The sequence below is a fragment of the Myxocyprinus asiaticus genome, chromosome 4 (genome assembly GCF_019703515.2).
Source record: "Myxocyprinus asiaticus isolate MX2 ecotype Aquarium Trade chromosome 4, UBuf_Myxa_2, whole genome shotgun sequence".
Lineage (NCBI taxonomy): Eukaryota > Metazoa > Chordata > Actinopteri > Cypriniformes > Catostomidae > Myxocyprinus > Myxocyprinus asiaticus.
Window position 1 is genome coordinate 51,324,537 of NC_059347.1, and position 26,313 is coordinate 51,350,849.

Consider the following 26,313-nt stretch of genomic DNA (forward strand, 5'->3'; position numbering starts at 1 on the left):
TCACAGTAGAGGAGGCCTGTTCAACGCCTTAAGCGTTTTTGTTCAGAGAAAGCTTTTGTTCAGCCCCTCACGCTGAGGTTTGGCAATGGGTCTCGGGCTGAAACACAACCCAGACAGCAGCACAGGTATATCCTGGGAGATTACATCGAGAACAAGAGTGTCACACCCAGCCTGAGATAATGCAATACTGAAAAAACATGGAGATGCTGTAAAGTAACACAGAACATAGATGTTCGGTAACAAAATAAGTACATCTTTAAATTTTGTTGTGTCCAAAATATGTAAGGCTTCAGATCATACAAGTTTCTTATGGGCGTTCACACAGGATGTTTGTGTTAAAAAACAGCGGCAAAACAAACATGAACAAAAACACACTGATCTTTAAAGCAATCCATCTTAATACACTGCTCTGGTTTTATTGTGTATGATTCACTGATGCACGTTATTTCTAATAAAATGTTTGTATTCATAATCTTTCTTTAAAATATAAAAACTTGCTCCACCTCTATACAACTTTGCTTTTTTGCTGACATCACCATGCACCACATTTTCGGCCCCTCCACTTCAATCACCTCTATTCTGGTAGACTACACCCACTTTTCACAATCCACTCGATTCTTGAATAATGCAATTGTAACGGTAGCCAGCTGGTACTTGATAGCTGTGCAGTGTGTGAACCTCACCCTGGCCTTAAGAGACACACTAGCGACCGAGGCTAGGGCCATGGCTTTTACAGCCTTCTTGCTAGCGCGTCCGCCTCCTATGCCGGGGATTGCCGGTTCGAATCCCGCTCGAGGCGGGTCGAGTAGGACCAGTAACACTGGTGCCGTGACCCAGATGGGAGTGAGGTTTGGGGGGGTGAGTGTAATGGTAGCCTGCTGGTACGTGATAGCTGTGCAGTGTGTAAACCTCACCCTGGCCTTAAGAGACACACTAATGACTGAGGCTAGAGGCTATGGCTTTTATAGCCTCCTTGCTAGCATGTCCAACTCCCATGCTGGGGATCACTGGTTAGAATCCCGCTCGGGGTGGTTCGAGTAGGACCGGTGACACAATCAAGTCCCACCCTACATTTTTTCTTGTTAAAGATCCTGTTTTACTCTGAAATGTCACATTATTGAAGTAAAATGGCTTGTGAATGGTATTTTACATTGACTTTATAATAAATTAACATAAATTGCAGCAAACTGGCTTGTTTTCCTTGATGTTGGTCCTCCTAATACAAAAACATGTTAGTACAACTGTACTTTATGCATCTATGAGTTAATATATTCAGCAACCTTAGACCTAAAACTGCATCAATATGAATGTATTGACATGAAAAACATACACAATGCAGTATTTTGAGCAATTTATCCAGAACAAAACAGCCAGGGGCTTCAATATAAAAATATATATATCTTTGTCCGACCATATCCTGACTAATGGGTGAGGTTGAGTCAATGTTAAAATGATGAGGGAGTTCAATGTTAAATGGCGGTTCTGCTCTGATAATGAGCCATTTTAATGTTGTGTGATTCCCTGCGGTGCGGTCAGAGAGCTGACGTGTTCCGGGCGCCGGGCATTTAAGACACCTGAGAGAGCCGTGTTAAACACCCACAGCAGCGTTATTAACTATAGCACTATAAATCCACATGATTTATGGAGCTCCCTTTCCTGTGTAATCACACCGCGGTGCAGGAGAGCTCAGCAGAGAGAGAAGAGAGAATCAACACAGGAGAAGAGGAGAGTGCGAGGGAAAAAGAGAGAAAAGGAGCATGGGTGTTTTTTTTATTTTTTTTTTATAGTTTGTCTAGTGGTACTAAAAACAGTGTAATGTCAAAAATGTTCATTTTCTAACAATTCTTTCAAATGTCAGGCTTTACAGAGTTAACCATAATTTAATTCAAAATTATAGTATATAGTAAATATACTATAGTAAAACAATGGTTTCCACCAAAATACAAAACAAAACAAAAACAATATAGTCGTGGTTGCCAAAGCATTAGGCCTATTAAAACCATGGTTAAATTTGGGTTTAACAAATAAGGTGAAAATTTTAAATTGACATGTAAACTTTACATACACTTATAAACTAGAAAACACTTTACTATACCTTATTTTATGAAACTTGATCGAAACAACAGCAATAGACTCAATAGAGTATTTCGCCTAAGAAAACAAGTTTGCGCGGAGCTCAAGTTAATCAGTGAATCATTTATGTGAGGTAGTTCTGAAGTAGTTAATTTATTAGAAGTACAGTAGTTCAGGAATTACTTAGAGTTCCCAACACTAAATCTAAGGGAATTATTAATTTTACCAGTTCATTTACATGAATTGCCTGAAAGAACGAATTTACTTAAAAGATTCAGTTTTCCCAGCACTACATGAGAGACTTTAGGTAAGCATATTTGATTACTATTTTGGCTCCATTGTTGTGTTTGCAATACAATGTGACATTTAGTGTTTTATGAAAAACTGGAAAAAGCTACACAATTGTGAAAATAGCTGAGCTGCTGTCACACTACAGAAAATGTAGTTAAGTTAGTAGTGTCGCTACTTTTAGTTAACTACTCCCCAAAACTGGCATTGTTATTATTTTCATGCCAGTTTTGACTTGGGAATGAGCAAATGCTCTACCACAGACCTGATATCTGCATATATGCATCGAATAGACTATTTATTTAATATAATTAATATCCATCACCAGCACGTCTCTGCATCCCCCCAGCCTTCCCAATGTACACATTTGTTTTTTTTGTTTTTTTAAACAAAATAGGTATCGAGTGAAAACTTTTAGAACATCTTGTCTTCGTTTAACCACCAAAACCACCTCTATATGCAAAAACAGAAGTCCAGCATTAGAGTGGAGTGGACAACTGGAGGTTTACTTGGTCTAGCTGGGCTGCACAGGCCTTAATGAGCTTTTAATGTTGCTTCTCATTTCAGTCAGAAGACCAAGCTAGCAGCCAAACAATAAAGTGAATAAATGCCTCCATAGAGAATAATCTACAAAGGTGCTTGGCATCCCTCATCTCTCTCTCTCTCTCTCTCTCTCTCTTTCTCAGAATGAATAAAAGCCACACTGCTCATTTCCCCTCCCAACAGATAGATGTTTGTAATTGGAGGTGTAATTTATGATTGGGTCGTCTTTGTATAATGATATTGAGCCATTGTAATTTGCTGATGCAAATGGTATTTTATAACAAACTATAAAAATGTCGGAGATATGCAGGGGAACAGCCAAACATCCTGAGTGTTCATTACGTTTCTCATTAAGCCATTCAAGTTGCTGTTAAATGCTTTTTGAAGCAAAGGCAACATGTAATTAAAGCCTGACTGAGCAAGCACATACAACATAGCACAGTAATTTACATTCCTCACTATTTGTGCGGAGCGTCAAAGACACGCAGCGCTGCTATTCCTGGAATGAGAGAGGGAAGGAAGTACTGACGAACAATTCTCCAACAATACAAAACACCAAACAAATAGTTTACCGCACTTTGGTTTAATAGATATTGTTATGGGGGCTAATAACTGACCTAATATAAAAGATGACAGGACAATATTATTTAAGTACATTTTTCTTTGAAAAATGACAGACTACAGACATATTATATAGGCTGATCTTACAATGAAATCGGAAAAAGCAGGTTGACATATCTTTAGCTAAAATCATTCTGTGCCTACCACAATTTGAAACAAAGCGGTAACTGTTCTTCGGCGTATGGGCACGTGTGAGCTCCATTTCCTGAGTTTAATGTCCACGGAGGGGCCCCAAAAGTGAGAAACAAGTTGTTTCCAGCTGTACAGTACATGAGGAATGCATATTTTCGAAACTGTAACTCCTCCCCTACCCAAACCCTAAACCTAAACCTAAACATCAGTGGAGTAAAAATGTAATGTTAGAGGGAAAAATGCAACCTCCAAATCATGCTGGTCACTGATTATGCAAGTGCGATTACTTCCTGGTTTCAATGTGGATTCGAACTCAGGTCTTTCACGCTGCTGGCGCAGCACAAGGCACGAGGGAAGGTAAACACACAGGAGCCGATGCAAAAATGTCTAAAAAGGAGATGTCGATTGTCAGCGAGTTGGCAAAATGTGGCCACTCCTAGGGTAATGAAACTCTCGAAAAGCCGACTTCCCATGTGATCATGTTGTACTATGAAGGAATGGAGAAGAGGGTCCAAGTCAAAAGATCCTAATCCTAAATCTCAATGACATTCTGATCAATCTGGTCTCATACAATTACATGACTATACCTACATTTTTGCTAAATTTGTACGTAATTCATGTACATATTGTGGTAGTTTCCTGGTGAAATAACCACTAAAGGCGCTGCAACAACAATGACTTTGATTTACTTTTATACAAATCACAAGTAAAATATCAGATTATCAGTTCATAAAGATTTACTTTCCGGTCTGTTCTTCACACAATACCATCTTATCACATCAAATCACTTTACTTTAGCACTTGTAAAGTGATACATTTTAACATTTGCATTACATAACCAACTACATTTACAAGCTTATTCAAGCATGGTCAAGGTGCAGTAGGTTTGGTTGATTTAAAAATCAATAGAGCATTAACTTTACAAACCTCATCTGTTTGGGGGAACATTTAACTTGCTTTTAGCACCACACAGTGGACATTTCACCTCGGAACTGCCAGCATACATGTAATGAACATTGGAATGTCATTTTCCAAAAGTGTCAACACACCACAATGGTGCTTGATGAGTTACGTGCCAACATTTAATACTTAGGGTTAGGGGTTTGTTTAAATCCCTAACCCTTTTATAAGCAATAGTAATGGTGATGTCTAAACAATTACTACTTACATTAGCCTTATGAATGACAGACAATAGGTAATATCATTACTAAAACTACGAAGGTGAAGAGGGTTACATTTCTTATGCACCAAGCTTGCACTTATGCTTCCAAGCACCGAGGCTTGACATAAACAAAATTAAAAATATCTATTTTTTTCGATATTCTTTCTAAATATTATCTTAATTGATAATGTCATAATGGAAACCTATGCTGTTTTGAAATGGGGTTGAAGAAGCAACCTTTTGAAAATGCATTAACATAAATTTGCGTGAAGCATAATAAGTCAGGCCTTGGGAAAATCATTGCAGGCATATTTTCATTTTTTAGAGCTTAACTCAGAAAGCATGCCAGACCACACAGCTATGAATAATTAAAGACTAAACAGCATTAAGAGCGAAAGCTTAAACAGGAAAAGCAATTAGCAGATAATTCCCAACATGTGAACTATGCTCGCATTTCCTTTCCATTTTCCTCCTTTAAGTCAACCACTTTGTGCGAGTGTGTATGTGTGTATGTCCACTGAAAAAAAAAGCAATCCAAGGTGAAAATGATGTTACTATTCATTGCTATTCAAACAGAAAAGCCTTCACTGCAGCCTTAACATTGTGTTATGAAGTGGATGAAAATATTTTCAAATTTCCATTAAGTCAGTATGTCTTGAAGCTTTCTTTGTGTTCAACTATTGGACTATGCTAGTTCGTGTGTTTCATCTCAGCTTCCATGAAGGGACCAAAAGCCTCTTTGTGTGTGTGTGTGAGGCCTCGAAGCTTCTACCTTTATCTCCCCGTGTGACTGATGTGTTCAAACCCTACTGAGGTTAACAAAACTTTTTAACTGTTGCTTGCAGCAACAGCCCCGTTTCCACAGTGAGAGGGGAAAAACACAACGATAAACAAATATGGCCGTCACCCAAAAACACACCCCTCAGACAAACACACACACAGTAGAGGCTAGCAGGATATCGGCATCAAACTATCACCCCAGTGCTTCACCACTGGATTCTTGTTTAGATTTACTAGACTGACATGGAGAAAATATCTCAGTAATAGGCCTCTAAACTAGGGTGACTCGAAACAACCCTGACTGAGTAGTGATACAAGTCAAAACGAATGTTTGTGTAGCAATTCTCTCTCATTGCTGCCTCCTTGTGATGCTATCCATTTAAGACTGCTAGTGTATTCTCCAAGAGCATGCCAATTAGTTTAACTTTTAGACTTTTACTAAATTTGGTGCAACAGTAAGCACACATAGGGCTCTATTTTTGTGAGCGCGCAAAGTGCAGTGCTACGCGCAACGACCGTGCGCAACATCTTATCCAATTTTCGTGAGAGCACTAATTCTAATTTCAATTTTTCGTGCCAGCGCAAAGCGCAAGTGGGGGTGGGTGTTTGTGCTATTGTGGGTGCATGCGAGTAAACTGTGGGTGTATTATATTTTAATTAAGTGGTGCAAAGCGCAATTTGCTATTTTCCTGAGAAATAGGTTGTTGTGCTAAGATGTTTGAAAACAATGTCTTAACTCATCACAAGTTTAAACTCAGTTTCTGCATTTGCAATTTGGAGATTCCACCAGCAGGTGGTAATAAAGTTCATGTCCAAACTCTGAAAATATAGTGGAATGACAAATTATGTCCCTTACGATCAGAGCTGTAGCCGTCTTATATGAAACAAAAATGTATGAGATTTGTGTTAAACTATCTATAGGTCATGGTTTATTTTTCAATTATTATTATTATTATTATTATTATTATTATTATGTTTAAATTTACAATTGATTTATGCTCTAATTTGTAGTTCTAAAGGTATTTTTTCACCTGTTGTCATAGGGCGAAAGTCACTGCAATATGGGCCGGTGAAAGAAGTTGAAGAGAGTAAAATGTTTGGAACTGGTAGGTTATGATTTCTTGACCACTTCATTATTTTGATTATATTTTTGTTTAGTTTGAAGTGTAATTTCAAGTGTAATTTGTCATTTCTGCCAGAGAAAACCTCAGAATTAAATTGCACTTAATCCAGCCCATTTGCACATTGTGCCTGCAATTTTGCCAAACCTACTTGCGCCTAGACTTAGTGCACGCTTGCACGAAAATACCAGAACTTCATGGCCATGCCCACTGATTTTGCGCTTAAGACTTATGGCATAGCACTTTGCTTAATGCTAGCACTCTTAAAATAAAGCTCAAGACGTCTGTTAGAGAGTGCATCAACTGGACAGCATTGTGTTCTAATTAATTTGTACAAACATCATATAAATCTAATATAAGCTGAATCACCTACATTTAAAATCATACACATCTAATAGGGACATTTTAAGACGTATGCAGATGAAAACACATAACAAAACAGAAATCTGGGCGGTATACGTGTGGTATCGGGGAATGGATGACAAACCATAAAGATCTTTAAAAAGAAAATGAAATCCTTGTCAGTGATAGAGTAAAAACTGTGTGTGCCTGACCAATTAAACATGCAAAACACTTTGCTTTGCACTTGCTAAAAAAAGTGTCAAAGTGTACATTAACCCAATGAAATGTGCAACAACAGAAAATTTCAGGTTTGGTTCTAAAGATGTTTCTTTTATAGAGGATTAGTTTAGCACTATAAAAAGGATAGTTTCAAATCTAAAATCTGATTGTATGAACCAAGTTTAAAGACATTATAGTTAAAAACTATGCAAACCTGTAACTGGAAACCAATTTAATTCTATATTAATGCAGCAAATTCATAAAATGATGTTAATTTGCAACAGTAAACAGTCTTGTATTAAGCTAATATTCTATATTATTTTATTATATAAGCTGTATGACATCTCATGGATGATTGCTTTCCTTTAGTTTGGTTGGGACTTTATGTAATAAATGTAAGGCTATCCAAACTATTACTGATGACTTTCTCAAACACTCCAAATTGCAATTCTGGATTCCTCAGGTACAATACTGTTTACCCTCTCAAATACGTACCAACACATCAAGCATACACATCCATAAAGAATATTTCATGCCAAAAGCAAAATTCTATCCCACATCAGTAACCTGAGAACACTTTTCTTTCCAAATCAATGTCAAGAAACAGAGGTTGCATTGCCGAAGGTTAGCACTGCTCTTCACATTCTCCATGTAGGTGGTGTTGTTGCCCGCAGGTGCAGTGGATCTGAACACTGGTGGGTGTATGTTACAGAACAAAGGCATTTGATCCATGACAAGATGATGGAGGCTGTCTTAAGATGTCATTTTGGTTCATATTGGTGTCAGGAGACCTTTGCAGCCCCCTTGATTCATGATAATTATGCAGAAGCATCCAAGTACACATTACTGTATGTAATTGCTATGTATCCACAATATTTGTAGGTAGTTGTTTCATCCAAGACAAAAGAATGGCACTGGCTTTAATCTTGTGTGAACAGCCACACTATAAAATCTTCAGATAGAATGAGGGGTTAGATCTTCTACAGAGCACCTGCTACCCTGACAAAGTAACCCAGCACCATAGATGTAGTAAAATAAAGCAGTAAGTCAGAAGTGGCTGCACATTAGGATGATTTTATTGAGTAAGGGGTGTTCTTAGGCACAATGCAAAGCAGAGCTGTTGTACAGTGCATCTGGAAAGTATTCACAGCGCTTCACATTTTGTTATGTTACAGCCTTATTCCAAAATGAATTCATTATTTTCCTCAATTCTACAAACAATACCCCATAATGACAACGTGAAAGTAGTTTGTTTGAAATATTTACAAATTTATAAAAAAAATAAAATAAAAAAAAAAAACACATGTACATAAGTATTCACAGCCTTTGTTCAATACTTCGTTGAAGCACCTTTGGCACCAATTACAGCCTCAAGTCTTTTTGAGTATGATGCTACAAGCTTGGCACACCTACTTTTGGGCAGTTTCTCCCATTCTTCTTTGCAGGACATCTCAAGCTACATCAGGTTGGATAGGGAGCATCGGTGCACAGCCATTTTCAGATCTCTCCAGAGATGTTCAATCGGGTTTAAGTCTGGGCTCTGACTGGGCCACTCAAGGACATTCACAGAGTTGTCCCGGAGCCACTCCTTTGTTATCTTGGTGTGCTTAGGGTCGTTGTCCTGTTGGAAGATGAACCTTCGCCCCAGTCTGACGTCCAGAGCGCTCTGGAGCAGGTTTTCATCAAGGATGTCTCTGTACATTGCTGCATTCATCTTTCCCTCGATCCTGACTAGTCTCCCAGTTCCTGCCGCTGAAAAACATCCCCACAGCATGATGCTGCCACCGCCATGCTTCACTGTAGGGATGGTATTGGCCAGGTGATGAGCGGTGCCTGGTTTCCTCCAGACATGACGCTTGCCATTCAGGCCAAAGAGTTCAATCTTTGTTTCTCATAGTCTGAGAGTCCTTCAGGTGCCTTTTGGCAAACTCCAGGCAGGCTGTCATGTGCCTTTTACTGAGGAGTGGCTTCTGTCTGGCCACTCTACCATACAGGCCTGATTGGTGGAGTGCTGCAGAGATGGTTGTTCTTCTGGAAGGTTCTCCTCTCTCCACAGAGAAATGCCGGAGCTCTGTCAGAGTGACCATCGGGTTCATGGTCACCTCCCTGACTAAGGCCCTTCTCACCCGATCGCTCAGTTTGGCCAGGTGGCCAGCTCTAGGAAGAGTCCTGGTGGTTCCAAACTTCTTCCATTTACGGATGATGGAGGCCACTGTGCTCATTGGGACCTTCAATGCTGCAGAAATTTTTCTGTACCCTTCCCCAGATCTGTGCCTCGATACAATCCTGTCTCGGAGGTCTACAGACAATTCCTTGGACTTCATGGCATGGTTTGTGCTCTGACATGCACTGTTAACTGTGGGACCTTATATAGACAGGTGTGTGCCTTTCCAAATCATGTCCAATCAACTGAATTTACCACAGGTGGACTCCAATCAAGTTGTAGAGTCGTCTCAAGGATGATCAGTGGAAACAGGATGCACCTGAGCTCAATTTTAAGTGTCATGGCAAAGGCTGTGAATACTTATGTACATGTGTTTTTCATTTTTAATAAATTTGCAAAGATTTCAAACAAACTTCTTTCACATTGTCATTATGGGGTTTTGTTTATAGAATTTTGAGGAAAATAATGAATTTAATCCATTTTGGAATAAGGCTGTAACATAACAAAATGTAGAAAAAGTGAAGCGCTGTGAATACTTTCCGGATGCATTGTAAATGTCGGCAACTGTAATATGATAAAAGGCAAATATTTGTTTTTAAAGCTAAAGTGTCTGGCTTTTTGGTGTTTAAATACTTTCTCCTATTCCAGCTTATAACTTATTAGCAGAGGCGTAGCCAGAAAGGAAGGAAACAGAACATGTTCAGTGGTGGTGGGAACAAATTGCCAGTCAAGGAAATGACAATGGTGTTGTAGCACCCTGACTGATCTTTTGATGAGTATTTATATAAATATATAATTATATCAAATAATTCATTAATACATATATATATATATATATATATATATATATATATATATATATATATATATATATATATATATATGGTAACTTGGGTTTGAAATTAACACCCGCCAACCTGCCAAATGCAGTTGAAAATCAGCAATGGTGGGTAACTCCGTCAGTCACTCTTAATAGCCACTTTTCAGGGTTTTTCCTGCATTGAAAATTCAGTGAACTTTGGGTGACTCGGGCCACTGCTGAAGCAAATGTAATTCTATTCATCTCGCATTAAGCTCTTTATAAGCACTAAATGTGCCTCTCGTAACTTACACACGCATCTGTGCAGGGCAAATGAAACATGCTTTTGCATGAAATGCCGCAGCACACATCAGCATGCTTCAGAGATAAGATCGTCATCTGGGACAGCACAAAGCAAAACTTGCGTGATTCAGTCGGGCTTCTCTCGATATCTTGGTGGCCAACGGAGACCACAAAACCTACAGTATGTGACCCATTTGAATTCTGTACAGAGAACCTTCTTGTATAAAGCGCTATATGGAGGAAGTCATACCTCTCAAACTGCTAGACAGCGCCTACATTATAAACCACACTGATGAGGTAAAGAGGATGTAGCTCTTGGTATAGATTCATATTAAATCTATTATGGCAAATCTATTAGACTGTGGCTATACTTTTGAAAAAGTGAGCATTTTAAATTTTCAAAAACTGGCCTCCATTCACTTCCATTGTAAGTGCCTCACTGTAACACAGATTTTTGCCCTTTTTTTTTTTTTTTTGTGGTAATCAATATAATGCCACAAATGAAGTCAATTGAGCTTAACTTGTATTTAGCCCGGAATATTCTTTTAACAGCATTTTACAACGGTTTTGAATGCAGCTCATACAATCAGGATTTACAGTCAGAACTATCCATTTTATAACTAGTTTTGTATGCCACTACTGGGGACTGAACTGCCAACTTGGCAGGTGGTGGCCCACTTATCCAACCGCCGGCGATATCTCCCTCCATCATTCTCTCGACACATTCCTCCCTCTCTCCACATGCATTAGCCTTTAGCACTTTCACTCCTTGCGGATGATTACCAACACAACATGAAGTGGCCCCCAAGGGTCCCTGACTGTAACACAGTGCCTTGAATTCTTAAAGATAGCACACTCGGAACACAGACACACACACAAACTTGTGCCTGGAGCACTTAGTGTGTTGTTAATCTCATGGGTAAACACACACAGCAAAGGGCCAAGGAGCCTGACAACACATAACCAGATTTTATGGAAATATAGAGTTAAAGTAAAATATCCTGTTTTATTCTTTCCTTTCATTTTACTTTCTGCATTTCCTCAATAATCTCTTTTTTGTTTATCTCACTCACACCATGTAAAGAGGAGGACAAGGTTTATGGCTCTTTGGTCATGTTTTCTCTGCTTAAACCGATATGACAGACAAGGCTTATGGCCGCAACAGGCCTTTTACAGAGAGGCTTTCTTTTCATTGCCATGTCAGGATGTCCCCATGAGGGGACATGGCTTTAACATGCTCTACTTTTCACTGAGGAAGAAAAAAAGTCAACATGACAAGAAGAAGGTTGAATCTCTGTGTGATTTCTTGTTGCCTTAAGGACATAAGTCATTGATAAAAATAGCAAACAAATAAAAACGTCTCGCTGAAAAAAAAATGGGTTTGTTTAAATGCAACTATGTTTATTGACATTTGAACATATACATTGTCGGTTGAACTGATGTTTAAAAAAAAAAAAAAAAAAACAAATAGCTAATATTTTGATATCATCTCTGAGAATGAGTTTCTCAAGGTTCTCAATTACACTTCCTAGTGCCATTTAGCACAATGCGCATGCATCAAGAACTAGGAAGTGTAATTGCGCTTACAATCTTGATCGTGCATTAAAAAACTATGAAAAAAATAGTTACAATTTGGTCTTTTCTTACCCAAAATCAATTAGATGGCTTCATAAGACATGGATTAAACCACTGGAGTCATATAGATTACTTTTACACTGCCTTAATGAGCTTTTTGGAGCTTCAAAGGTTTGGTCACCATTCACTTGCAATGTGTGAACCTACAGAGCTGAGATTTTCTTCTAAAAATCTTCATTTGTGTTCAGCAGAAGAAAGAAAGTCTTTGACCCTGTTTCTACCTGGTATTAAGATGCATTTTTGGTGATCAGATCACATGTGGTCAGCGTTAAATACAGGTCTAAATGGGGTCTAAAACATTTTGTGATCAGATCACAAAAACCACATACGAAAGTGGTCAAAAACACATCTGAACGCATCACATTTGATGTGTAAACGGTAATCCATCCTGTATGCGTCTCGGCAGCAGCGAAGCGCTACCCCTCACCTGTCAAACAACCGCTGCGCTAAAACAAAAGTTTAAACTTTGCTAGTTATGAGCGTTTTAAAAGGAGGTAACAGTCCGATCGGAAAAATAAAAAAGCGGATATATACACAAACAAGAGAACTTCATGGATCTTCTTCAATGTATCTGATATCAACATGCAGGGACACTTATGAGAAGCACGAACATCTGCAGCTCAGGTTAATACAACTAATCCACTAAAATAACGGACAGTTCTGCTCGAAATGTTGCTTTTGTGCTTAGATTAAATTTCAGCTGCATCAGGGAGAAATAGCGCACAGATTTTTGCACTTTCTTTGTCTTTTCTGACTTTGTTGGGGTTTATTATCATGCAGGAACACACTGACATAGTGATTGATGTATGTTGTCATGAAACAGAGTCCCTCCCCTCCAAATCTGATCACAAGTGGTCACAGAAGATGCATTTAAATGACCAAGTGTGAACAGCAATATCTCAGTCCTGATCACATGTGATCGTATCACACAAGATGCATCTTAATACCAGGTGGAAACGGGGTCATGCACATCTGGAATGGCATGAGGGTGAGTAAATGAAGAATTTTCATTTTTGGGTGAACTATTCCTTTAAGCTAACATCTACCTTGAAATGAATGGTTTCCCAGTGCAAATGACCAGACAATAAAAGCGGTTAGGTACTGACAGTCAGCGTGACAGAATGAGTTCTGAAACCTTTCAAATCTAGTCTCTTTATACTGACAAAATATGAAATAAACAACCCAGTGGCTGATCATAGCAGCAGTCGCTCTCTGACATTCTTAACTGACAGAAAATGTCAAAGTGTTTGTGTCTATGTGTGTGTGTGTGTGTGTGCATGTGCAAATAAACATTTGAGCATCAGATGAAAAGTGAGCTTTCTACCATGCATAAATACCGATGGTGTCATTTTAGTTGACATCCCTGCAGAAATTTAGCATATAAAATGCACTTCTTCTTTTTTTAATATTTCACAAGTGTATACAGTAGCCTCAACATCACTCTCAAGTGTATACCAGCATCTTCGAATAAACAAGTAGAGGGAACATGTTTATAAGAATTTGATTACCTTTAGAATGAGAACAGTAAACCAATAATACAATGAATACCTACAATTTCCAAAGCACATTTTTATCCATAAGATGTGCATACACAAGGTATTGAATATGGAATACCAAACAGTTCATTTTGGAGGGGGAAGTTATTTCTCTGTGTAATGTATTTATTTGTGAATAAAAGGTGGAAACATGTTTTAAAAAGCAGATTATGAACATTTGCTTGTAAAATGCAATTTACGCTAAAGTGTACTCTGTGTGTGCATAACTGTTGTTGTTGATAACTTGAGCATTGCTTTACAGAACATAATAATTAAGAAACATGAAATCTCATGAATGCATTTCCACTTAGCTTCTATGAAACGTGAGTCCCGCCTTCTTAGATTTGATTGGCCATCTCAAACTACATTGAAGAGAGGTGTTAGACCCCTAAACATGCTAGACCCCTAAACTTTTTTTTTAACCATTATGTAATCCCTGCAACAATTTAATGAAAATTAGACAGCGGTGCATAATGGACTGCATTAAAACAGCAATTACTGGGGGTGACAATTTGGCCATATCTAATTAATGGCAATGTCTAATGTAGTTACAGCATGAAAGAAAGCTAATCTAACCAACAAACCAACACATTGCAAACTCACTGTCGTGTTGTACCTACGTAACATGCATTCTTGTGTTACTGCAGTGGTAATAAACCTCAGTACTCAAGGGGGTGATAGAGTTACCTTCAAATGTTTGTGCCATTAAATTGGGTGTGTTATTATTCAGGTAGCAAGTGACAAACATGCTTTGGACAGTTTAACCATCTTTAACTAACTTGCTCAGCAAGTTTCTCATCAAACTGTACCTCAACCAAGACAGTAGTTGATCAGCAGATGCAGTTTAAAAGTTTGATTTCAGATAGACTAAAACACATTCTTTTTTTTTAATTTTTTTTATGTCATGTAAACACTTTTGTCTTTATACTAACAGAACTATATACAATACGATTGAAGCTCGACTTCATCCAGCATGTAAACATGTTAAACGGACCACAACTGACCTCACCATTGTGTGCAAGCTCTGAAACAAAGAGGTGATGCGCAACGTGTATTTAACACTTCCTGAAGTTTTTTCTTAAAATATTTGATTATGCATTGTGTCATACACGGTGTATATACTTGGTCAGATAGCTGAAGACTGTAATTCAGCTATGCAAATACCCACTGTAGCTCCATTATAACTGCGCATGAGTGTGTTATGCATATTTATGTTGCCTTCTGAATTGTATTCTGACACATTTCCGAATGTAGACTCATGAAATCAAGCTTGCATGGAAGCATTTGCATTCATGCACTTGTGTATTCTATGTTTGAGCCAGCTACCAGCTGGTCAACCCTATTTGGGTTGAGCAAAAATAAATAAATAAATAAAATACAGAATAAGATGGTTTGATGGTCTTAGCTGGTTTCACATGGTTTAGCTGATTTCCTGATCTCCTGCCTGGTCAAGTTGGTCTACAGCGGAACAACCTGTCAAGTGCCCAAAACCCCTCAAATCCAACAAAACAGATTAGCCTAGCAGAGAGACCATTTAATCACTTAAGGCTGGTTTAAGCCATTTTTCTTAAAGGAATAGTTCACCCAAAAAAGAAAAATAATTTACTCACCCTCATGCCATCCCAGATGTGCATGACTTTCTGTCATCTGCAGAACTCAAATGAAGAGCTAAAATATTCTTCTAAAATCAACATTTGCGTTCTGCAGAAGAAAGTCATACAAGTCTGGGACTCACTGGGAGGTGAGTAAATGATGAGAGAATTTTCATTTTTGGGTGAACTATCCCTTTAAGCATAGATACCATCTGAATGTGGTCAACCTATTTTTTTTAAACATGCTGGCCAGTTGAAAACCACCATGGACCAGACAATAATAATAAAAATAACCAGATCTGAACCAGCATGAAACCATGTTCCAAAACAGAGTTTTCCAGCAGGGAAATAATGCATACCATGAGCACAAAAGCCCTTTACAATGACTGCAGCAGACTGTAGAAGAAGACATCGACAATGACACTTTAAACTGTCCAGGCACTGAAAATAAAATGGTCGTAAATATAACGAAAGGCTCATTTACCCAAGGTGCAACGGGACACCTTTCACCATTTAATCAGTCAGTCACCCAAGAGTAATGTCCCTAATATCATGAATCCACCATTTCTCTGTTTAACATAATTAAAATGTCCGCTGCCAGGGCCATAAACGTGAGGAGAGGATACTGTAATTCTGCTGTAAAGCCGCAGAGCGTGAAAATGTCACTTACCGAGTACCCTCGTCCTGACAGAGAGTGAGTGGAGCTCTGGGGGGAGAGAAAGAGAGAGAGAGAGAGAGAGAGAGAGAGAGAGAGAAAGAGAGAACAACGTTGACCTTTAAGGGATACTGTGAGATGACAGACACATGATGAAGTTCTAGCACTTTAATATCAATATTCACATTAACCTTTTTCCCACCCTCCATTCCTCTTGTTCACCTAATGACATTCCCCTCTCTCTCTCTCTCTCTCTCTCTCTCTCTCTCTCTGCTAGAGCTGCTAAAACACATGACTCGTATGAGTCAAGCACAATACAGCACTAGACAAATTGGCCGTCTGGAGGCCCAAGGCCTTTTCTTTTCTGCCAGACCTTGGAATTATTTGACCAGAATGAACACCTACAAAGCTAATCTAGAAAAACACCTGGCTTATGGTCTCCCTCTGCAACAAACCAAAGAGAGTTAAAGATAACCAGTGAGGAAAAACTACATGTTTACATTTTCTGAAGAAAATGTGAGTGGAGCTGGCCCCTGCAGAACTTGTCGAGGCAATGCTAGGGTGTTGTGAGTGGTTGCTAGAGTGCTGCTGTGTGGTTGCTCAGGGGTGAGTGTTTGTTTTTTTGTTTTGTTGCTATGAGGTTGCTAGGGTGTTTCAGATGGTTGCTCACTACAGGAAGTCAAAAGGTCTGAGGTCATGTCTACATTTTATGTTTAAAACGCCTTGATTTTGCTAGGTTTACACCTTTTATCCACACTAGAACAGAATTTTCCTCACCAAAAACAAAGACTTTCAAAAACGCTTTAATAGCGGCATACTTTGGAAAACAAATTGAATTTGTTGAGTAAATGATGAGAGAATTTACATTTTTGGGTGAACTGTTCCTTTAAATAGAGGCACAAGTTAAATCCATCAGATCATAATTAACCAACAGCGGCTCTGAATGCTTTTTAACCGAGTTCAGAGTGGACCATTTGTATCTTGCAGCTTGTGCCCACGAGCAGCTCCGGTGGAAGACGGCTGGCTCTTCAGATGCCAAACAGATTATTTCTCCGGCTCCGTGAGTTAACGAAACCCCTCATGATTAACATGAGATGGGTGTGTACAGTGCAACGTGCTCTCACATTATATGACGTGATTAACACCTAGTTTTCCAGTATGGTTCTGTTCACACAGCGCTGGCTACCAAAAATGCGGTTGTTAGTCCTGAACATTTTCGGGTGTCAGTTCGGTTATAGAATGCGGTTATCACTCTCATAATTAACCAACCTGTGTGAGAACGTAACCATATTAAGAACTCAAATACAGGACTGACAACCACATTCTGTTGCTGTGTGAACATGACCTAGGGGATTTTCTAACCTGTTTTATCCACTAGGTAGAAATTGGTGAGAAAATATTGCTTAGAAAACTAATAGCACACCTCTCTTCAACATGTCACACAATTTTAGCTATTATTATTCTTGTCCATAGCACAAGCTGTTTAAAACAATGTTTAATACTATATATAAGCAATAATAATATTGATGCTTGTCTGAGCAAGCACCACTATTTACATTTTACGCTAACATTTCTAGTTGTTTATCTGCATACTCTGCATTCATCCAAAAATTCTGACATTTACTCAGCAAACAGAGAGTTGACAGATGATTCTTATACACACGGTTACATCATTTTCTAGAACTTTGTCATAGATTGGCATCGTAAAGGAAATGACATTTCAGATGAAACCCGAGACACCTAGTGTTTGCATCCATTTTCCATACTGTTGCATCAGCCCATGTTATTTTCCGGTAAATGAGGGGGAACGAAAGTATTTTATTTTGGCGTGACAGATTCCTTAGATTCAGATTTATATAGAGGTCTTCACAACAGTTCAGGGCTGTTTGAGTGAGTCATCAACAACTAGAAATTGCATGGAATTGTGAAGGTGATTTACGACTCCAGCATGGTTGCTTACAGCTGAATTCTAAGTCTACCATAAGAGAAAACTAAAACACAGGAACTGTCACGACACAATACCAATGTAAAACTCAGAGGGAACAACAATGGTAACATGATGCCACATGGTCTATCAATTTCAGAAAGGTCCACAAAAACCAGTGTTATGTTTTTATAATGCTAGTAAAAGGTGGTAGTCTAACGCCACATCCATACTAATATTTGTCCAAACATCCTCGTTTTCAAAAGTATCCAGTACTAGAGAGCATTTTCGAATGTCTCCGAAAATGTCTTTTTGTGGAGGACAGCAGCGTTCCAGTGTGAACAAGAGGCGTAAAACAAATCAAAATCAAAGCGTTTTCAGCCAAAAACGTATCAGTATGGATTTCATACCTGAGAGTTCAGAATTTGAGCACACTAACACAAAGTTCACACATTCAATTGCAGGTCAAAGGGGCAAAAAACACAAGACAAACATTCTAATGCTGCTCCATCCTCACTGTAGATTTGAGTAAGACAACTAGACTAACCCAAAGGTTGCTATGTTAACCTAGCAATGAGAAAATTAATTAAATTCTTATAGAATGGCACAGTACAGAACAACTCAGTAAGCCTCAGTATTTAAAACAGCAGGGAGTTCTCCAAAGGCAAGATTCTGATTGAAATTACAAATCACTTTAAACATATTGAGTTGTACCATTAAAAAAAAAAAGTAGGTAACCAATTCACAAGCGCAGTTTTACATTCCACAGATAACTAAAACCTTAAGAAACAAGTTGAGACATGATGCAAAACCCACACAAGCCTTTAGTGGATACAATTTCCCAACAACGGCTTACATAAGAGAAATATGGTCTCCGAGTCTCTGGAGTAAGACTAGAAGGCAAGTTCCACAGACTAGGCCTGAATAACAAACTCCAAATCTCTCTTGCTCTCCCTCTCTTCATTTTCCCTCTTTCCTCTGTGCGATTGGCAATTTCTGCCTCTGTCTCAGGGGGTGACTTTTCCACATGACCAATTTTGTTCTTGCACAGGATTCAGTTACACACACACACACCTGCTGCAGGGTTTAACCCTCATCAGTCCCTCAGTTCTCTCACACACTGCGTACAAACTCCCACTGTGACAGTTAGAGAAGTGTTCCTGAGAAAACCGGAAACACGACACTGCAGGATTTAAATGCTTTTCCAGAATGTCACTCTCTTTCTCCAACTCTCTAACACAATAGTAAGGAGGCGTAACATATAAAGACGAGAGTAGGGTTCAGTCAACTTGAGAATGCTCATGCACATTAGCTGAACCAGCCTAAAATAGCATTTTTAGCATGATCTGAGCTAAAGAAGCACAATTTATGCACCCATTGTTATCAGATTTTACTGCTGATTTTAAATGTGCACTTTGATCGTAATCCTGACCAACCGATTTGGAGATTTCAGTTATTCCCCATTCAAGTAGATAGGAGCTGTAATTTTATGCCACTTGTTTATGTAGAAAATAGCCAGGTGCATTCCAAAGATGCCCGATGAGTGGACTGACTTGCCTTGAAAATGACTTTGCTAGGTATCCAACAACCAACTATTTGAATAGTGAGGTTGACTAGCTAGCTTTTTTTTATATAAAAATTATTTCAGTTTTGACATTTTAGCAGCAGAGCTTCAATTAGCGTGCTTTCGCTGTTAGACAGTTTGCACAACAAAACATACTATCTGAAAATGCAAGCTGATCTCATAGAATGAACATTACTCTATATAAATTTTTGCAAATTGACCTTTGCATGCCGCTTTCTACGCTTCGCTGCAGTTTCCTGGTGAAATGAACACTGGAGGTAGAGTGTTGGAGTTAGGACTTGATGACCACGGTTCGAATCCAGCCAAAGACCCACAAAATTGAAAGTGCCATAGAAGCGACACGAAATGACATGGTTGCTTCAGAAAATGTGCTTTTCATTTTGAATTGGCATTTTAAAACACTATCGGTAAGGATTAGCTCTTGGTTAAGGGTAAGGTTGTCTGTTTTGTATACCTCTCATTTGATTTCAGATCATTATTGGTTAGGTTTAGAGTAAAGTTTTAGGTTAGGGTGGTACGTTTTCCTCATTAAAACCACCATCTAAAATTCACCTTAAAAACCTCGCCTGATTACGCTGGACATTTCACTTGGAAACTGCAGCCAAACGTGTAATGAAGCACAAAATTTCAGTTTTAACAAAAATTTGGAATGCTCACGTAAATTTCATGAGATCAGGCTGGAAAATGTGCATCTTTAAATTCATCCCGTTTAAAGCTGTGGCACTACAGCTATACACATTCGGACGCATTCTGTTGCGTTACTTCTGTTCTTTGTGTTTGTGTGTGTGTGTAGTGTCAGGGGTGTTACTTTTTAAGATAGCATGTCAAGTTAAAAATAGTTTTTATAAACGTGTCTTGAGACCCCTGCAATCTATTCTGTTTCACACCACCCAGCTATTTTTGAATGCAAAAACACAACAATAAAATCTATAATAATCTATAGTGAAAATAATCGACAACAAATGTCCTTCTTGATTAGTCGGATAGTGCGGTGTGCAAAGATAAATTCTTCCAGTAGTAAAAAATGCACTTGCAGTATAACTTGTTTGAAAAAAGGCGTAGACAAGTTGAAGTGAAAAAACAAAAAAACAACCCAAGTTGTCCAGCGCAAGGGAGCACTTTTTATTAAATACTTCAAAGATCTTAAGCATACAGTTTAATAAGGGCTGTTGCCATGTTAGGTGTGTTGACAGAGTGCATATGTTGTTTCACACCCTTCAGTTGTTTTAAACCTCTTTTGTGCAAATGCATCTAATAAAATACAAGAAATTTGGCTTTTTTATCCAATTAATCAAAGAAAAAAAAAAAGAAAAAAAGTTTAATCGATCACTAAAATAATCATTGTTGCAGCCCTACAATTAAAGAGGTGTTCCTGAGAAAACCAGAAAGGATTCAAATGTTTTTCCAGAACCTTCCTGCTCTCTTTCTCCTTCTCCCTCATGGAAGACTGAGGAGGCATAGCATATGGAGAAAAGAGAGAGAGAAAGTGCGAGACGCACTGGGAGGTCAAAAATTTGCAGAGTTAGCCTTACAATGCCCCAGTTCATTCACATTGCCACACTAAAACTTGAAAGGGAGCCTTATTTAAATGATAATGAGGAACAATACATTGGATTTAAAGCTGTGGAAAGAGGAGAAAAAAAATCCATTACACCATTCCGTGGTTCATAAGCCATGGGGCTGGGCCACATCTAAACATGCTCCCTTAAAAGCCATTATACAGAGCACTCAATGGATTTGCCCAGCACTTAGGACTTCAAAAAAGGATTAAGATGCAGACGGGGAGAGAATGAGAGAAAAGCAAGTGAGAGAGAGAAAGAAAGAGTGGTATAATGGGGTGTTAGGGTGAGTAGGACAGCAGCTGTTTTGGGGTTAACCAAACAACCTTTCCAGAAAGAAACGGGGTGAACCCACTTCTTAATCCAAACCCATTTTCACTCAAGCCCAGTCCCCCTTCCCTCTAGTTATTGCTCTACAATTCTTGGGCCCCAACAGATCTGGTGACAAGTGGGAGGGGCTGGATTGTTTGCTACGGTCCAGACTATTGGTTAAGATAGGGCAGCGGATGAAAAGAAGCCAATTAGGATGCAATGGAGCATGAAACCAGCAAGTGAACAGATGGAGGAGATGCAGTAGGTGTTGCCGGGTCTCAGTGGGCAGTTTCTGTGACATGGTGGGTGGGTTTGAAGCTATCAGTGTCATTATCTTCATGTCAGATCCACTGACAACTCAAAAACATCCTCAGTGTTTGTACAAAAAAAAAAAAAAAAAAAAAAAAAAAAGATCTCAATAGACCTTAATGAATGAACGAAAACATGGTACAGTTCATTCACTAGTGGCCATCCTTACAATCAGGGGTTTCAAAAAATCTTTAACACTATACAATATAAACTTAGGTGTGTAACTTATCGGACATGAATGATACCTTAAATCATGTGGCTTGTTGAGGGAAGCTGTGCTATTACGTTTCTAATAGTCTTGGGATTAGGCTCCTTTGATTTGGGCCAGTTAGCAACCACCCAAAACACCCTAGCAACCACCTAACAATGTCCTAGCAACCACCCAGAACACTCTTGTAACCACATAACAAAATGCTAATAACCAACCACACAAAACACCATAGAATCATGGCGGCATTAGAAAGAATCACTCATAGTTTTGTCAGAAAAGGTAAAAATTGCAGTTATTGATATTATTGTGTATCTGGGGCTGGATTCATACAAATCTTCGAAAGAAAAAAATGAAGAAAGTTCTAAAAGTAGGAGGAGTTATAAAAGTTGACAGTTTAAGAAAAAAGATAAAAGCATTCTTGAGGAGTCTTTTCGGGATAGGGTTGCCAACTGTCCACATTGGCCGAGACATCCTGTATTTTGGCCAAAATAAAGACGTCCCATACAGGATGCATTTTGTCCTGTATTTTAGTGGTGACACCCCACCCACCCACACTCCGGATGGATGGTGAAATGTTCAACGGGGACACCCTCCAGTTGGCGAAACGTCCCATATTATAGGCATTGTGTCCCATATTAAAGCACTCAAAATGCTACAGCATTCGGTATTCAAGTGGCAAAAAATTGGCAACCCTGTTTTGGGAATATTCTTAACTCTTATTTCCAAAGTTAGAAAATAAGAAAATAGTAGTTAATAAGGCTGGTCGATAGGACGGTGTAATCAGATATCGACAATATCTAACAAACATCCTGATGCCAATATCGATGCTCATTGACGGATGATGTTCAACAATATCAGGAAATGACAAAACCATGGAGCTGGGAAGTCACCAAAAATATTGAATAGTAGCCCAGGGTTTAAAATTAGCACCTGCTGCGAGACACGACCCGCTTAATTCGGGTTGTCTATTTCATGTGCAGTGGCGGGTAATGTTGCTCATATATCCGCCACTTCGGTGGGCGACCTGCAAGACGTCTCTGAGTGACATGACAAGAAATGCTGCAAGACACAAAGACATGCACTTGAAGAAACACACTTTATTATATTTTTAAGAACAGATGACAGAAAAGCCGTTGATGCACATGTCTGATTCGCTGTTTGTTCAGAAGCGTGAAGAGTGAGCATGTCTTGTGGAACAGATGCATGCAAAGAGTTCTAACTCTTTCTTCTCTATTTTAGTCATCTGAAAACAGTTTGCAAGAATAGTGTCATCTATAAGAGTACTGCAAATGACCTAGAACATTCTCAGGAGGTGCTCAGAATTTAGTACGCTTTATTTCCACGGAACAGTTCGAGCTTAACATACATTGTAAACTCAACTCTGCAGGTTCATAAATCATAAAATAATACAAAAACACCTTGAACCTAAAATGTATTCAAATTTCAATTGTCATTATTATGTTTACATTTATAATTGTCTTTAAATCCTAATTTGTGCAAGTAATTTTCTACCTGTTGTTGTAGACGGATACTTGAGAGATGAGAGTTGGTTAAATAATAGATTTTTTGAAAGCAAAATCAATAATGCGTATTAATACATACACCCTCAGCAGTGGGGGCAGGGGGGGTTGACCATGTAAATGGATATTGTGATTTTTTTTTTTTAAATAAAAATATTGTGAACATATTTTTTGCATATTGCCGAGCCCTTGTAGTTCAGAAGAAATTTATTCTTAGATGGTTTGTGAATCCGTCCCCTGGATGTCAATCATTGAAAATATATCTTTCCACAAATTTCCAGATGGCAAGAACAACACACTTTGGTAAAGAGTAGGGCTGCAACTAATGATAATTTTGAAAATCGTTTAATCTTTGATTAATTATTTGATTAGTTGAAAATCGGATAAAAAAAAAAAAGAAGAAATTTTAATTCCTGTATTTTATTAAAATATTATATATTTCTTTTAAAACAGAAATGATAAAGGGTGTAAAGGGTTCGATTTACATTACTGAATTCATGATTCTATACTCTCTCAAAACTTTGAACAAAGCCTGAATCATGAAAAGTTAAGTTTGAATTTTTTATTATTATTATTATTATTATTATTATTATTATTATCACTTTCAGTACATATGCAAAACAGTTCTGTTCATTACTTGTAAAACTCTGTAGAACAAAAAGTACTGTTCATTAAAGAGTAAAATGAACCATCATGGATGGAGTGGGACAAAAAAATCAGCTCAGCAGAGGGCAATGGTGACACCAGAATAGAAATATTAATAATCCTGCCCAGCTGAAAAATACATAATTATGTTATATACATATGCTTGTACACTGTCACTGATTACATACATTTTAAGTATTTTAAAATAATATTGTAAGTTTTAAAATAGTATCGTGCTGATTAAAAAAAAAATTTCTAAACTATTCTTTTCAAAAATATGTGTGTTTATCCAGTAAAATAATGTTTGCCATGGTATAAATTGACTGGTGGAATCAGACATTACATTTGGCATTATCAGGATGATCAAATACCAGGACCCTTAGCATTATCATACATTATATTCAGCATTATATACAGTTTAATATAGTACAATAATCTGTAAATGCAGTGCAGATTTACTCTCGCGCTGAAAAGTCTCATCCCGGTGCTCACTGTATTATGTGTGATTTAAAACACTTTAAACCACACACTTTGACCTCTGAGACATCAGCGTGACATCAATGAAAGCTGCACAACTGATTACATTGAAACTGAAAGCACTGTATGATGTTGCACGAGTTTAATCAAAGTTATTGTGCTCCCTTTCTCCATTGCAATCGGTTTGATTGACATGGATGCATGCACTCGCTTGCTCAGTGAAGTTTAACAGAGAATCACATGTGGTAAAAACAAACAGTTTTACGAAATACATGGAAATGCATGCCTGATTTTGAATTCATAGTGTATATACATTATAAAAAAAGAAAATAGCAGTAAAATATAAGTCGTGCTGGAGAGAAACAACTCTCAAGCACATCAAACGGCACAATCACTCTTTCAACGCACCTGATGCAGCAACCGCTCCATATTAAACTGTATGCTTATTATGATCTTCTTTTGAAGTGTTTATAAATTGCTCTCATGCGCTGGACAATTTGTGTCGCTTCAGCTTGTCTCCGTTGTTTTTCAAATTTCATTTCATATTTTCCACCAGGCTGTAAGGTGACGTCACTGACAGAGCTTCTCCATGCTCGCGGCATGTATCCAATTAATCAATTATGAAATTCGTTGTTGATGATTTCCATTATCAATAATAATCGATTTTATCGATTAGTTGTTGCAGCCTTAGAAAACAGTTCAAGACATTAAAATCGTGTAATAATTTGCATTGTGAATGCCCTAAACAAATAAACTGGAATTGAAATTGAAATAAAATATTAAACGGATCAGTATCCCTTAGAGACTCATTTTTGTTTATGCCAAATTAAATATTGTATCTACTTTGACTAATTAATCCATGAACACTACACAGACATGTCCTGTCTCTCTAATGTCTTCACAAGTGCTGAAGCCCAGCTAAACCAGTGGATTTTTTACGTTGAAATAAAAAGATCTCAGCAAAAACCTGCACTACTAAAGTGGCAAGCCCCCATGTTGGCTGTTTTTTAAATCATTCTGCGCCTGCCCCCACGCCTTTGAGTCAACGCCATCCCCCTCGTTTGTTTCCATTTCCATCTGACACTCCAGCTACAAAAAAGAAATCCAGTTTCATCCGCCTCTAAAACGCAGAGATCGTTAGCTAACGGCGCACACGCCTAAGCGTCTTTGAAGTGGGTAAGAAAAGCGTATTTGGTATGCAAAGAAAATTAGCATGTATGGCGAATCACAAGGGAAGATTTTACACCACTTATCGATGTGACATTGATGAAAGATGATCCTGTTTACAAAGCTAGCTTTAGCGCCGCTGTCCAGGCTGCATGCAGATGAAAAAACCTGAGCCATCTCTGTCTTTATCTTTCTCGCGCTCAGAGATGGACAGATAGGCCTAGAGATGACATGGATATGGCGCTCTGCATTTTAGCACCATTTCTTTGGCAGAAGATTAGAGGGAAATGTCATATCTGCCTCTGTCAGCCATTACAGTGTGCAATTTTCTGCAGTCTTTGAGCCCTCCCTCTCTCACTCTCGGTCTAACCCTTGTTCTGTCGCTTTTTTCTGTCAAAACTGTCAGCCTGGATCACGCTTTTATCTGCCACAAGCTCATTTCTCACTCTCGCGCACTCTTTCTCTCTCTCTGACTTTTTCATGAAAAACAGCCACAAATTCATAAATGATGGTGGTGAAGGATGGGTGGGGGAAGCGAAGACTGAAATTTTCCTCCAAATCCTTAACGGCCTAAGCCTCACGTTTAATCTCGTCATTAAAAACATTTTATTATTTTCATTATCCTTGCTTCGCCTTGCCA

General features: G+C 38.4%; 1 protein-coding gene across 8 annotated transcripts in view; it reads right to left on the minus strand.

The window, feature by feature from the left end:
• Positions 1–26,313, minus strand: part of LOC127435282 (autism susceptibility gene 2 protein homolog) — a 483,349-nt gene that overhangs the window by 258,826 nt on the left and 198,210 nt on the right. For 7 of the 8 annotated variants that reach the window (XM_051688645.1, XM_051688677.1, XM_051688637.1 and 4 more), the window contains exon 4: positions 15,980–16,015. The exons of the other annotated variant lie outside the window; for it this stretch is intronic. In XM_051688645.1, the coding sequence (XP_051544605.1) occupies positions 15,980–16,015 (36 nt within the window). The remainder of the gene's footprint in view (positions 1–15,979; positions 16,016–26,313) is intronic. 8 annotated transcript variants of the gene reach the window in all.